This window comes from Bacillus rossius, chromosome 5 (assembly GCF_032445375.1).
Source record: "Bacillus rossius redtenbacheri isolate Brsri chromosome 5, Brsri_v3, whole genome shotgun sequence".
NCBI lineage: Eukaryota > Metazoa > Arthropoda > Insecta > Phasmatodea > Bacillidae > Bacillus > Bacillus rossius.
In genome coordinates, this window is record NC_086333.1 from 55024552 (window position 1) to 55040323 (window position 15772).

The window sequence follows — 15772 nt, forward strand, 5'->3', positions numbered from 1 at the left end:
CTTCAGTTAGCACAAACCCCTTCGTTTTCCCTCATGTTTCATTATATAGAACCCTGGGTGGGGAAGGTGGGTTGGGGAAGGAAAGAGACCGCCTTATGTCTCAGCACGCGAGGTGGCATTCACGTCTCCCTCCATGAACGAAATTCACGTCTGCGAGACTCGGCGCGTTGGTTATTAAGGCGCAGAAGGTCGATGGAAGGTTGCAGGTGTGAGTAAGAATTCCCTCCCCACCCCCCATCTCATACCTTAGCATGGTGTACCAGCGCCCTAAGGCCTCACATAGCGTGGGTGTGCGAACGTCGATATCGCCGTCAAGGCGGCAAATCTACTTTCCCTTCCTGGCTCGATGCATTTCCATTATTGCGCGGCGGAAAGTTATTTCCTTGTAGCTGGCGACCGGCATTGGACGTCAGCCGTAGCTGAGTTACACTTGCGCCCTTTGCCCAAGCTGCTGCAAAACCTTTCCAAAAATTACAAAAAAAAAAACACTTCATTAAGTATTTCAGTACTCGCCACCGTAACGAGGAAAGTCGTGTGTTTTCATGTTGAAAATACACTTATCATACGAATCCTGGACACGAAATTTAACGTAGAGTTCTATAATCATAATCCCGAGCGTGATAAATATATACAAAAATAGTGTTTTCAACTACATTTCTTGACGAGATTCACACGTAGCACCTTCACCCGCCGTTACAACTCGCTGCCGGAGCAGCTACGTCAGCTATCGAATCATTCGATTTGCAGAACTAGAAGTTAAAATAATATATATTGAAACGTTTCCAATAAAAGCGAAAAAGACTCGAGAAAATTCTAAACACCTACTTTGTACTTGATTTTCGACGATAAATTTCATTCAAATACTGCCCATAATGTTAAAAATTCATTAAACACTTAATTCTATAAAGTTTCCCATTGTCTCTATGAAATTTGGTGTACGCCATCCACCACAGCACCATGGTTACACATTTCCGTTTCACGCGACTTTCCATTTCGTTCATGAAATTACTGCTACTTAATTCCATATACCAATAACCAAGATTTTGCACATAAAAATATGCTTATGGAGAATATTTTTCAAGCAAAAATACAACTAAGTTATTATATTGTTTCTGTGTCAAATTTGAAATAACAAGAGGGTTACATTTTTCGCGAAAAGATTTTGAGACGAGCTGTTTGGTCAAACATTGTTACGTTGTCAGTGTTTCGCGATCGGTTGGTTTTCTCTCGGTTACGTGTTTACAAAAGGCACACGAATCGCAGTCATTCATTGCCAAAGCAAATTCGTCCTGAATGGTCCTCCCAATAGGGATTTGCAAACGGCAGCCAATCACAAGGTGAAAACCGCTGGCGCGGGGCATAAGTTTTATTGCAGTCTAACGAGCGTTCAGATGTTTCCGCTAATAATACCTGGCCTTACAAATAACCATAATCTTACCTGCAACAGCAACGATATAGCCACTATGCCTTGCGCTCTGTGCAAGGCTTCAGAGAAGTTCGAGTAGAGCTGAGAATTGAAGCCGAACACCTGAATCTGCAAACACACACCAAAGAAAGCTATTTTTTTTAAAACTAAATGCTAATTTTTTAAATATGTACAGGCACACATGACTAAAGCATCTTATAAAGTAAGCCTGACTGATAACGCGCCAAAAAATTATCAACACTGGTTTGGCAACAAAATCTGTTCTGTGATAATAGAGCTTTGATTTCATTTGGCGAAATCTATACGAACATAATAGTTTTTAAAGCGTACTCTTCAAATAACTTGCCAAAATCTTTACTTATTGAGTTTAACGTCTTTTTTAATTACAGAATATAAAAGAAGAATCAACAACACATATTTATCACAAAAAAAAAATTCAGGTTGAATTAAGGGTTTTGTTTGATTTTATATTCTAAAGTGAAAAAAAAAGAGATAAAAGAAAATATAGACGTGTTACAAAATCTAAAACCATTGATTATTATTTTAAAACGAAAAAATATATATATCTATTAAAGTGTGTTCAAAACAGTTCTCAGATCTTCTTACGGTTTTCTGTAAAAACTATGGGTTTAAATAAATTAAAAAGCCACAATCACCACGTCTTAATAAAGAAAAACAATAATGAGTACATAGCTTCTGTCTAAACCCCTATACAAAAATACACAATTCTCACAGATTAATAGATGGTGGCAACATATACAGCTCTTAATACACAAATGACACTTAAGGTGGATTATCATTATCGAATATATTTTATATTAGTTTCTTTTTTAACCATCGACGCAAAAAGAGGGGTGTTTTAAGTTTTAAGCCTTTTTCAGTCTGTTTATCTATGCGTCTGTCTGTTTGTAAATGGCATCGTAGAGCCCCAATGGATTGACAGAATTAAATCTGCAGTTTATTTTTATTTGGAGTTTGGTTTATTCAGGCTGGATCTTAGCGATTTTTCATGAAAATCGGTTCAGCTTATAAAGATCACCAGCTCGTTTCCTAGTTGGTGTAACGATCTCAGCCACTCAATAGATATGTAGGCCTATTTATTTTACTTCCACTTGTCTATTAAATTTGAAATTTGCTTCACTTTGCAAATCCGACGACACTGCAATGAACTGCTGCTGCAAACAGGACAGTCTGCAGACTTTGCAACTCTTTTACAACTTACAGCAGGTGCATCGTGTTTTGGCTCATTAAGTTAGCGTAAAGAAAATCGGAATGAGTAATAATCTCTCATAATGATTTCACATTTTAAAAGGAAAACTGAAGAAAAGCAGTTTGCCATAGTGAGATTTATGTTTCAAATCAATTGGATTTTGAATTTATAAAAAATCGGCATGAGAGAGAGATGAGAGAAAAGAGAGATTTTTCTAATTAGTTTTTTGTACTTTATGTGTTTTTTCTCAGAAAAATATTACACATAGGTTAATTACTAAAAAATGTTTAAATTACAGTTGTGAATGATTTCTAAGTTCCAAACAACGCTTTATGCAGCCCCAGATACAACTTTTGAAACGCTTAAGAGGCAGGCTACACTGATAGCAAAAATACATTGTATTACCTCACGTGTAGATGGTTTTTATCCGTATTTTCACCTGGAAACAAGTTATATTCATTTAAATCTAAAAATTTCAGGAGCAAACTTTTTTCAGAAAAAGTTTGCAATTCATATTATTTTAATTTTTTCGCCTTTACAATTTGTCGAAGAACAATCACACATTGTACAATGTAATGATTTTCCCCGTCAATAGAGCACAAATATTCATGTAAAATTACAGATATTTGTACATTTAGATATACTATTACATGGAAATAACTGTATCTGACAAAAAAAATTGTTCGCAGTTATACTGAGGTCAGATCTTTATCCGGGAATTTATGCTTGGGGTATCCCAGTACCTCCTATAGTTATAGTTATTTGTTAACCGTTCCGTGAGTAAATATCCAGTACATATATACTACGCACGTTAATTAGCATAATAAAAAAGTATAACGTCTAATTGTGGATTATTTGATTATCTTTTCCATGGATTAAAAAATTAGGCTTGAAAGTAACATCAATTAATAGATAAAACTATAAAATACTCAAAATTATCTCGAAAAACGTATTTCGTATGTGCAAAAATAACCATAGCAACCTGTCGTACAAAGATACAATTATTTTTTTCCTGTAGTGTTACAAACTATTTCTTGGAAACTGGTTTTCAAAATAATCTTTTATATTTGAAGCACAGAAAAAATTTTTTTTTATCGATACAGGATCTTTTTTTTTTTTTACTCTTTTATTTGTAAATAATAAAATATCTAGCTTCTCGCGACAAATCACCTTAGCGCGGCGTTGTAAAAAGTCCGCGAAGACAAAACTCGCAACGCCGCGCGCCACGCGCACACGTGCTCATGCATGTATGCATTCTCTCGGCGGGGCCCGGCCGCCGCCGGTCGCATAAATATTTCATGACGCCGAGTGCAGTTCCGGTGTGATCGAGGTCAATAAAACATCCTCGATCCGAACAACACGCTTCCAGCTATTCTCCCCCACCCCATATTTTTTTCCCTCTAACCCTCGTTCGCCCCTCACTTCTACACACACACACCCTCCACCAACCGTAATATTTCTGAAGGGAATATGGAATACTACATATACCGATGACGTGGGCTGGTTTTCCAAGTACAGAGACAATGCACGTGGCGGGGAAAAGGTCACAGTCTCCTACCAACTTCAAAATTTCAGTCTGGCTGTAAATTTTATTTTTGTGAATTGAACTGAAATATTGTTGTAAAATTACAAATATTTGTAAATTTGTAGCTACATATTACTCTACCACTACAATATGTATTATAGAATATAATATTGGATTCAGATTCTTACCCGAGCATTTATGCTTTGTGTTGTCCCAGTACCTTTAATAATTTAAGTTATTTGTAAACCGCTCCCCGATTATCTTTGCAATATTAACTTCTCACATGAATAACCAAGATAAAAAAAAATATATTCAAATTATTTAATATTCGATAATTTTTGCAACGTTTAGAAAAATTATGCTTGATTGAAACATAAATTAAAATATAAAATTACGCGCCTATTTTCGTAAAAAATATTCTTAATATTATCTCCAAAAACGTATTTCATTAATGCCAAAAAATACTGTATTGTTTTGTACAAAGCACAATATCATTATGGTAGCATTACAAACGGTTTCTTGGCAACTGGTTTTCCAAACGAATCTTTTGTAAAAGTGCAGAATTATTTTTCTGTGCAGTGAATTGTTTTCCTTTCTAAGTCCAGATTAACATCACGGTTTATCGAGCCATCTAAAACAACACAAATATTTTAAATTTATTGACAGGTTTCGCTAAGATAATATGTATTGCTGCGAGTATAGATGCATTGATTAAAGTAGTTGACAGGTTCCTAGGAATTAAAAGTACTTTTTAAGGCTCGAGGTGACGCAACATTTATAAATTTTTTTTTGTCGTTACTGTAATTTAAGGACTGTTTCTGAGATTTTAACAAATCATGTCAAAAGAAATTCACGTAGTGAAAAATGATTTAAGAGATCACGCATGTATTAGTTAATATTATCAATATCGCAAACTTGCACACCTAATTATTACACTTTGTGAATTTCTGTTAAATATATTTATGACATAACATTAAAGGCAAGGATTGTATTGGATTGAAAAAAAATCAGCAATGGGCTTAAATAACTATAACGACGAGGAAATGAAAACAAAAATAAGCAAAGCGTGTGAGAACCTTAAGGGAATAGATAAGAACCAAATGATATTGCCTTAGTTTTAAGCGCTAGTAGGCCACACGCCTAACAATGTTTTGTTTTGAATATTCAAAATTTCATTTTTTTAATGCATAGAATGTAATATATTGGTTATGCCTGCAGTAAGAAGCTTCTTGCTGCTTCAGATATTTTCCTTTATAAAGTTATTGGCGTTTAATATGAAATTAATTTTTTTCCTATTACATAAAAATTATAATAATACTTTAAAAATGCACTATATCATGGTATTAAAAATAACGTTGATAAATAATCGCTGCCTAAAATAAAGCAATTTTTTATTTATTTTAAACATTACAATTTGTTATGGCAACTTCGGATTTCTACCACTCCCCTTAATAAAACAACGTGTTCTAGTTAAGGCCTGAAACATAATCACCGATAGATAGGGACAACTGTATTTCGCGATTTCATTTCATGTCAAGGTATTTCACAAAAGACTGTAGCTTTTTGTAAGAGTAATGGAAAATTGTGAGGGTGCAGTAGTACGGTGACCACATTCTCATTGGCCCCGTCAAGAGCGGGACGACACCTCTCCCCGACCTCAGCCAATAACCAAAGTATAAAAGCTGTGAAATACCTTGACACGAAATGTATTCGCGAAATACAGGTGTCCCTACCGATTGATAAATAATATGCCTTTAATTTGCACGGAAATAAAGGTGGTTTTAAGGGAACCTGAGAGACGAAAAAAGAAAAAAACACTGACAAAGTTAATCACGTCAGAGCTCCCAACCATTGAACTCCTGTACCACAGATAAATTCTCGATGTTTGTTCAACTGGTTCAGATGCATGGAGCTTGGACATAGCACGCTCTGCTTTCGAACCGGGGGGGCCACCCTGCTAATTCCTAAGCCCTAAGCCCATCAAGTGCTTCTGGGAACACCCAGTGTTGCAAAGCACAATCCACCGCCGGATTGTTATTAAGACTTTCTTCAGAAGAGGAAGCTATTTAGAGCAGTCGAGAGGACCGAGGGAATATGACGTACAAAAATGGTGTGAGGAATAACCGAAAAAAAATATAAGTCTTCTGTAAATTATAGGCCTCTTTTTTTTTAAAAAAGAGAACGGGTAGGACGTGAAATTTTTTTAAGGCGCACTTCTTACGTATATAGACTCCTAGCTCTTCGCTCGCGGGTTGAGTAATCGTACGGTTCCCTTAGGGTTAGACTAACCTTCTGCTACGCTTCCTTAAATTTCATTAGGAACGATAAGTCATTTTTCCCCTCTTCCTCTTCAATTCCCTCTCCTTCCTGTTCCCCACCCTCTTAAACTTCTTTCCCATCCCTCTACTATCTTCACCTCTTAAATGCAAAGGTTGGCACGCTAGTATATATTCGTCTCCCAACCGCAAAAGGTAAAATTATAGAATTCGCATCAGACGATTTGGCAAGAGGGATGGCAGCAAATTAAAACGAAATTTTTTAGTTTTTTTTTTTTACATTCTTACTCTCTCGGACTCTCTTTATCTCTTCCCAGCCTCTTTATTAAAGCGGCTTGAAAACTGCTGCGGTAGGGTTTTTACCTTTCGGAATTCAAACGAGGTAATCTAATTTTCGAGAGGTTAAATATGGTCTCAGAGCCTCTAATTTCATCAAAACATATTTTTAACCACCTATTCACACCTTAAGAGCTCCCCGAAAAATCCATGCCTTCCTGTAAGAAACGGCTCTGGTAAGAAAATTTATGTCAGCAGGAATCTAGTTAATAAAAATGTTTTTTTTTTTTTTACTTTAATAGATATTGTGTCTTTATCGGCTGTTTATTCCCATTCAAAATTTATTATTACATAATCCTTAGTTATGAAATTCTTTTCGTTGTGCAATAACAGAGGGAACACATCATGGATAGTATTAGCAGCACGTCCTAAAATATAATGCAAATTCAAATAAAATAATAATAATCTCTGTGTGTTTTTGTCCTTATACCTCTATATATTTAAACTACAGGCTTTTTAACAAAACCAATGAAAATTGAAGTTCGAGAATATTAAAATGCAATACATCACTCTGAACGATCATAGCATATACGGAGTGATGAAGATCATTTGTACCATAAATATGAGATCTAGATCTTTACCTTACACTTAAACATACAAATGGCATTTTTAATTTCCGAGTTTATGGACTAACTTCACAGGAAGCGATGGACTATGGTTTGATACTCGCTCTTAAAATAGATTTTTTCCCACCATCTAAATATTTTTAATATATTGCTACAGTATCAAAATCTTAGTCTCTGCATGGTATTTTAATTAGAGTGGTATTTATTTAATTCTATGATTTTAGAAAGTGAAATATTAGTTACTTCCTTGCGGCTCTTGAATACAGTACATTAGTATCGGATTTTTACGATGTATGAAAGCGCGGTAATATTTTTTAATGTATTTTTTGTGGAAAACATTTGGTCAACTAACTCAAAATTTTAATGATTACAAACTTTAAAAAATATATTCAAAATCGTAAAGATCTATCCATATTAATTAATTATTTAGCTTTAGACAACAATATGAATCGAAAACTTTATTTCTAAAACTGCCTCTTCACTTGTTAACCAGTACACCAATCATGGAATCGCAAACAAAAAGCTACAAGAAATTACACTAGAAACCTACACAGGACAGTATCACGATTTTTGTGCGACGAATCTACCGCTGTTGCCATCCCAGGTCAACTGATGGCAGACTATAAATGCAGTATAACTACAGGTACATATGCTTAAAGTTCAAGATGCAAAAATTTTAAGGGTAAATTATTTTTTTTATTTTAGAAAAACCTTTGTGAATTGTTACACAGATAGTTTTTGTGAAAACAAACCTCCTGGGATTTAATTATCTTTAATAAATCTTTAAAAAGAATGTTACCACATGGTATGTATTAAGTTATTACTGAGTAACGTTTTTTTTAAGTCGTTGCCGTAAATCAGGTTATTTGTTCGCCTGTATTCAAATCACAGAGCTGTAAAGCTTTTGATTGAAAATGTATTCGCTTCAAACTAAAAACCACTATTTCCAACCTACTCACTAGTTATCGAAACCAAACAATTATTCCTCAGTAGGAACGAACAAATGATGAACTATGGTTGACTCTGTTTTGTTATAAACTAAACTGAATGAAATAACCACCCAGATTTTTCACGCTCCCTTCGTTAACTTGCTCAGGGCGCATTTTTCATTTGACACTTTCTTCCTGAACAGTAGTCCGAGAAACAGTTTTGTTTGTCTATATTTCGAATAAAGCTTTATATGTTCAATTTTTTACACTCATGTTTAGAAGTGCTTTCCTTGTGAATTTGCCCATACAACAGTGCAATGCCGTTAGCAGTCGACATTCTCTAAGACCACAATACTATTTAGTTTGCCGGCTGACTAGCCCATACCAGCTAACTGCAAACACTAAAAAGCCCTCCTTTTGACTTTTGGGTTGGTAAACACGTCACATACATATTGTTACATTTTACGTAAAACTGATGCGGTGTTATGTTGACAAGCTTAAAATACATTTTAAAAAAAACTCCCTTTTCTATTGATAGACACGGTTTAAATTGTGTGTTTGTGCGTTTATGGGTCATGTGGTTTTAGAAAAGGGATGCGGGAATTCGCGATGAACTGAGGGTTTAAGTGGTATGGAATATACCTTTGAGTATAATGATTGGTCTGAAATTTAAAAAAACAAATGCTCCTTAGAAGGATATTATCCAAGGATTTCTGTCTTGAATAGCCTTTATAGGAATAATGGGGTTCATTAGTTTTTATTATGTCTACAAATGTTTTAAGTTCTAGAGGAATTTAATGGGTCGGAGAGGGGGGGAAGAAGCGGGTTAAATGTCATCCCCAATAGCCACTCCCATTAGACCACTACTGCCCCTTTCCCGAGCTTCACAAAAACAGGAGTGTCGAGCTATAGCCTCTATTCTTACAGCTGAACCTACACACAGAAGGGGGCAAATCTGTTGAATTCTCAGGGGAAGGAGGCGCGCTCCCTAGAAATATGTGGCCCAAATGGTTTGAGTTTAACCGACATCAGTGAAGGTTCAAGCTACTGGGTGCAGGTTTCAGACTGGCCGCGTGAAGGGATGTTGGAAGGTCGGTGTGCGGCGAGGTGGGAGCGTGGGTCGGTTGGTTTACGGTAGCAGCGTTTACGTGGGTTTGAGAAGGATGGCGGGAGGGGGGGAGAGAGACCCTGCGCTCGCGCGCGTTACTTATGCAAGAGCAGTCGACTCGAGCGCCGCGCGCGGCCGAGTTACGAGACCCCGCGCTGTCGGCGCTGCTGGGCGGGGGGAGACGTGGTGGGGTGCGAAGATTCACGGTCCTCGCGGGGCAGTTACTACCGCAGCCTCAATTACACTGGCCGAGTTCACCGAACCGCTCGTCGGCATGATTTCAGGGGGGAGGAGTGGAAAAAAAAAGAGAAATCAATTTTCGGCTCGGTCCCACAAACGCAGGTAGGTTTCCAAGTTCGTATCCCTTGCGGAACATTCTCTTAAAAAAAAAATGGTTGTCTGTAAAGTCGGTTTACGGACGATAGTTTAACGTGACAATCTCATAACAAAACTTTGATGAAATTATTGCATACTTTATGAATAAAATTGAATCTTTTTTATATTAATAATACAAGAATAAATATTTGAAATTATACTAGTAATCAGATTTTTAAAATGCAAGAATAATTAACCTTTATTGCCGAAATTGCTGTTGTAATAAGCAATGAAAACCACATTAACTATTCACTTCACTTTATAAACAGTCTAGTGGAAGAGAGATAGATGCGGCGCAAGCGTACAATGAGCGTAACGGAACAATGTGCGTAACGGAACACAGCGTAACGGAAGTATGTGCTTAACGGGACACTTTTTAGTGCGTTCAGCCGGCGTTCATTGATTTATTAGACGTTGTCACGTCAAAAATTAATTTAAAAAATACACTACATTTTCTCAAATATTAAAAAAAAAATTATCGATAGAACATTATGCTGCACACATTCAATGAAGCGAAAATGTCGTGTTTTCAATGCATCCAACATTTTCACAGACTTGACACAATATTGTCGATAACAGTGACTTGACCTTGAGCTTAACCCAGTACAAAGATATGGTTGGTAGGCTCCGCGCTGTGCAGTTTGTGACAAACTGCCATGAATGGTAGGTACATACCCGTCTACCCCAATAAACCAAGAATTAATCAAATATATTCGCCACATGCTCTAGGAGTTACAGTTATTTTTTAAAAAAATGTTATATTAAATAAAGTTAGTTGTTAGCTTAAGTGGTAAAAATTTACTTCAAAAAGATGCATAATAATTCATGTAAAACGATTTTAAGAGAATTATTATTATTTTTTTAAATTTACAAAAAAAATTCGGTAATATTTTGCCCACTAATGAAATCGACCATGATTTTCTATATTTTTGTCGTGTACTGGTTTGAAAGTAACTATGGAATTTATCGTTTCTATAAAAAGTGTTTTCTATACATTAGTTTATATCTTGACGGTGGTTTTGTGGTCTAGGCGTCATGAAACATAAAACCAGACCAAAAATTCATCCATACGTGGTGCAATGATAAAGACTGAATACGTTTAGTAAAAAACAAAAAAAAACACCATGTGAACGTTTAAGCGTGATGTCACCATCTCGGGTAGTGTCTACAACTAGCTCACTTGTTGCAAAAGATTTTAACAGCGAGAGGATATGTGTTTTACTTCTGAACCACGCTGGTTTGTTTTTTTACAATATAATTTTCTTCTGTTTAATTTTAACAATTCAATACCAATATAGTTAGTATAATTTCTTAACATATTTTATGTTTAATTGCTAACCGTTTCTACGCAACGTGTTTTAAGTCGCCACAGTACAGAACAGCGGCTTGGGGCAATGAGAACTCCAGGATCACAGGAAGTTCCAAAACACTCGACATCAGACTCGCCGTCCGCACGGTTAAGCCATGCTGCGGTGGCCGCTGGGATCCAATGCATGACCTTTGCCGCCACCCAAGCGCCACGTGCCAGCGATCAACGGCCACCCTCGGGGGTCCTGACGAGCGAGAAGCGAGAAGAGAATAACTTAGTTTGAACTCTGCTCGTTGGAATGCAGCAAACAGCGAGCGGTTAAATTACAACGTGAATCCTCAAGATTCACCGACCCTGAGTCAAAGGTCCGAATAACCTGCGTTCACGCCTCTTTGAATTTTTTTTTTGACGTGACAACGTCTAATAAATCGATGAACGCAGGCTACACGCACGAAAAAGTGACCCGTAACGCACATTGTCCCACTAAGATGTGTACCGTTACGCTCATTGTACGCTTGCGCCGCCTCTCTCTTCCACTCGATTGGAACGACCATCGATTTGACTTTTCAATCATGTTTTCGTCGTTTGAATTATTAATATTATGTAATTTAACGATCATCCACCGATTTTCAGCACACTCGGTACTGTTATTTAAAAGTAATGTTGAATTTTCAAATAAATTTTTGTACGAACAATGGTGTTTTACAGTTACACATAATAATTCAAATAACACCCGGGATCTTTTGCACAATATTTAAAAAATATTGTAACACATTATAATAAATTTGGTGTATTTGGGATGCATATTTGTTAAAATCGTATTATAAAAACGAAATAACATTATTCCCCTACGGTGTTTCCATCTACATAGTGACGGACACGAACCGAACGAATCTCGCAATCTATCCGCTTCCGCGGCAACCAGGCACTCGTTAATACATATTTTCCTTTGTTTATCGCGAGGAGCGTTATTATTTATGAATTATAAAGAAAATTTCGTGCCCGGGGCCAAAATTGCTTATCATTTTGAGCACTGGAAGACATAAAAATGTAAAATATTCTCGACGAATTTTAATCTGTGGTTTTCATTGCTTATTACAACAACAATTTCGGCAATAAAGGTTAATTATTCTTGCATTTTAAAAATCTTATTACTTGTATAATTTCAAGTATTTATTCTTTTATTATTAAAATAAAAATGATTCAATTTTATTCATAAAAGCATGCAATCATTTCATCGATGTTTTGTTATAACGTTGTCACGTTAAACTATCGTCCGTAAACCGACTTTACAGACAACCAATTTTTTTGCTTTTGTAATAGTTAAATGTAGGTTGGGTGGTGTGTGTTACATAATAACAAATGCTCGAAAAAATTGCAATTAAATTATGTGTGTTACATAATAACTTTCTGTATACGGCATTTGGTAGGAGAAAAGTCGTGAATGGAACGGAAGTCGCATGGAACGGAAATAAGTAACCAACGTGCTGTGGCGGATGGCGCGAACCAAAGTTTACACACAAAGTGAAACTTTAAAGTATTACTTTTTAATGACAAAAAAAGCAATGTTTTCATTAATATACTTGTCGAAAATCAGGTCCAAAGCAGGGGTTTGTAAATTAATTTTTTTTTTGGTTTTGCTTTTATCACAGACGTTTCATTACATAATATAAATTTTTTTTGTCTGGATTGGAATCATTCGATAGTTGGCGTAACTACTCCGGCAGCGAATTCTAGCAGCGAATGTGGGAACTACGTGAGATTTGCCTCCATAAAGGTAGTTGAAAGCACAATTTGTGCATATGTATCACTCTCGGCAAAATTTAAAAGAATTCTTCGTTGAATTTCGTGTCCAAGGCCCACGTTTCGTGTTATAAGCGACACGAGAACCTCGTTACCGATTTCGGCCGGTTAGGGTTTTTATCACGTCTAGTCGACCACTAATGAAATGGAAGGTTAACGAGGTTAGCTAGGAGACGTTAAATATGACAATATTAGTGCTTGGGATTGCTATTAACTAAATAAATACATGCGTAAGGTTTTTTTTTTTTTTGGTGTCGCGGATCGTCCTAAACTCATGTAAAACGGTTTGATAATCTGCCGTTCCCTGCCACACTGTAACTATTTGTGACCGCGGTGTATTTTTCAATCATTTTACTGACTTCGAGGCATTTGCTGAAGAATGTAGCTCTTTTCGATAGTGAAGCCCAATGTTTAAACTTTTCACCTTAAACTTTTTAGGAAGACTACTGGTTGAAAATACGTCAATGAACATCGTGAATTTTCGGATATCTAGTTAAATACACGGTGCTGAGTTCCCTAATATTCAGCATAAATTAAATATTATATAGTTATAATACATTTATGGAATAATAAAAGAAATAAAAAAGCTTAGTCCACGGTATAAAATTCCTCCCCTTTTGCTGCAGAACACAAATGTCAGAATGCGTTTTAGATTATATCCGCAATGGCTGAAGTACTTTTCGCTGCCCGGACTTCACACAATAATTCGTCACACACTAGGTCAAGTCTGCAGGACATATAGTTGAAAGACGGGGAATTGTTTAACCTTTAACCATACTTAAAACATTACAATCGTCACGAAACCTCTTCAGATCCATTAAAAAAACCAAGCACGTGCAAAAAAAAAAGTTTATAAGTCTACGAACAATTTGGTTATCAAGTAATGTAATTTATTTCAAGTGCAAGGTTTGTCGTCCTAATGCCGACGGTGACGTCATCTTGTGCCAGGTCTCCGATTGAACTTGTGGAAGGGAAAAGAAAAAAACGAATGGAGGCTGCTGGGCGAGAGATTGTTTATTGTAACATGGCGTCGGTGAGCGTGCGTGGGTTTCACAATCACACTCACCGGTTCACAGCTAAGCCGAGGATCGTTCCAGTGTTTGCACGGAGAGGGAAATTAAAAAAAAAAGACTGCAATGAAATTGTTTACTTAGTTGTAAAAAATACTGTTTTGTTTTGTATGTATATTTTTTTCCTGTTTACTTGTAATAATTTTTTTATGACCACCGATGGATAGAGACCGGAAAAATTCGCGAATTCAACTCGCGATAGACTAAAATACAAATAGTTATACCTCAGTGCTGCCTCTGCTATTGGTTCACAACTCACCTGGATGACTCTGGGCCAATGAGAAACACCCAACCGAAGCTTTATCGAATCACAGGCTGCTACGTTGGGAAGTTTCACAAGACAGCAGCCAATGAGTGTGTGACATTTGACCGAGTGTACGTAGAACTATAGAGTTCATCCTGGAGGTCATTGAACCCGCGAATTTTTCCGGTCCCTACCGATGGACCAATTCATCAAAAAATTTAAGAATTTGATTCCCGATTGGTCGGGTGTTCTGAAAATCAAAAATACGTTTTCGAGACTGCGGTCGAAAACACACATTTGGCAAAAATTCATCTCTAATTCGGGATGAAGAAAATTTTAATTTCGTCACAAATGACTCGGTAAAAAACAGCTGTAGGCATTGTTCTTTGGGCGAGAGAGAATTCCGACAGATATCTCCTGTGAAGGGACATCCCTCCCCCCCCCCTCCCCCCAAAAATTTTCCAAATCACTCCCTACACAGTTTTGAATGAATAATGTATTACTCCGCGGGGAAAATTGCAAGACACGCGGTCTTCTTCATCGCAAGGAAATGGGATTTGTTGTATTTTTTTTATTTTTAAAGAACGTCAGACGAGCAAGAGGTTTTTGTCTCAGTGTTGGGAAGGGGGGGGGGGGCTGTTTTTGAGAGAGAGAAGAAAAGAGGGGGTGTTTTGGAAGACTAAGGGAAGGAAGGAAGCAACTCGTTTTGTTATTGTTCGCAAGTTCCGACGAATCTCAATCTGTCACCCCACCCCCCTTCTTTATCCCTTTTTCCTTACCTCGTGAAGTCTTGAGTGCCTGTTTTGAGTCTTTTTTTTTTTTACTCCCAGAGAGATGGTTCAAGAGCAGCTAGATTCGCTCGCGGTGTTGGGGAAGGGTTGTTTTCACTGAACAAAGTTCGCAGATCTTCGTGCCATCGCACAGCTAATTTATTCCTCTCAGGTCAGATAGAGAGTGATTGAATGATGGGGGGGGGGGGGTAAATTGAGAGAGAGAGAGAGAGAGAGAGCCGGGAAATTCAGCGATCCACGTCTGATTTTGTAATTATGTCTTGATTTTGCCAACATCCGTCCTTCGAAAATTCAAGACACTTGCGACGAGCAGCAGTCATTTCAAACGCAGGGCTTCTGATTTATGTTAATTGTAATTACCATTACTAAATAAAGACTGCTTTTAAACAGGCCCAATTTAATATATATACATTTTTTAAGACAGCGCGGACAGTGCTGTCTCAGTTTTGAAGATACGAAGTAGTACAAAAGCAGAAAAAAATTCTAAACAAAATGAGTTTATAGTTTAAATCTTTCTACATAATGTTACATGTGCTTAACGAAAATATGCAAAATTAAAGAAAATGTATTTGAAAAACCATTTTACCACTTGATTCGTTATTTTCAGATTTAACAGAAACTGCGAATCTGTCTGGTTTTTAATTTTGAATAATTTTGAAGAATCGCTATGGTTAATATTTTGCGTCAAACTACATCTTAACAGGTAATAAAAAATTTGTTGGTATAAAACCACTTCTAATGCTGGCAGGTGAGAATGAACATATACTTCAAAAATATTTCTATTGTAAGAATTACAAATTATTT

General features: G+C 36.6%; 1 protein-coding gene across 1 annotated transcript in view; it reads right to left on the reverse strand.

The window, feature by feature from the left end:
- LOC134531818 (carbonic anhydrase-related protein 10) overlaps positions 1-15772 on the reverse strand; it is a 717638-nt gene that overhangs the window by 116606 nt on the left and 585260 nt on the right. Inside the window, exon 6 of the mRNA XM_063367772.1 lies at positions 1439-1534. Within this exon, the coding sequence (XP_063223842.1) occupies positions 1439-1534 (96 nt within the window). The remainder of the gene's footprint in view (positions 1-1438; positions 1535-15772) is intronic.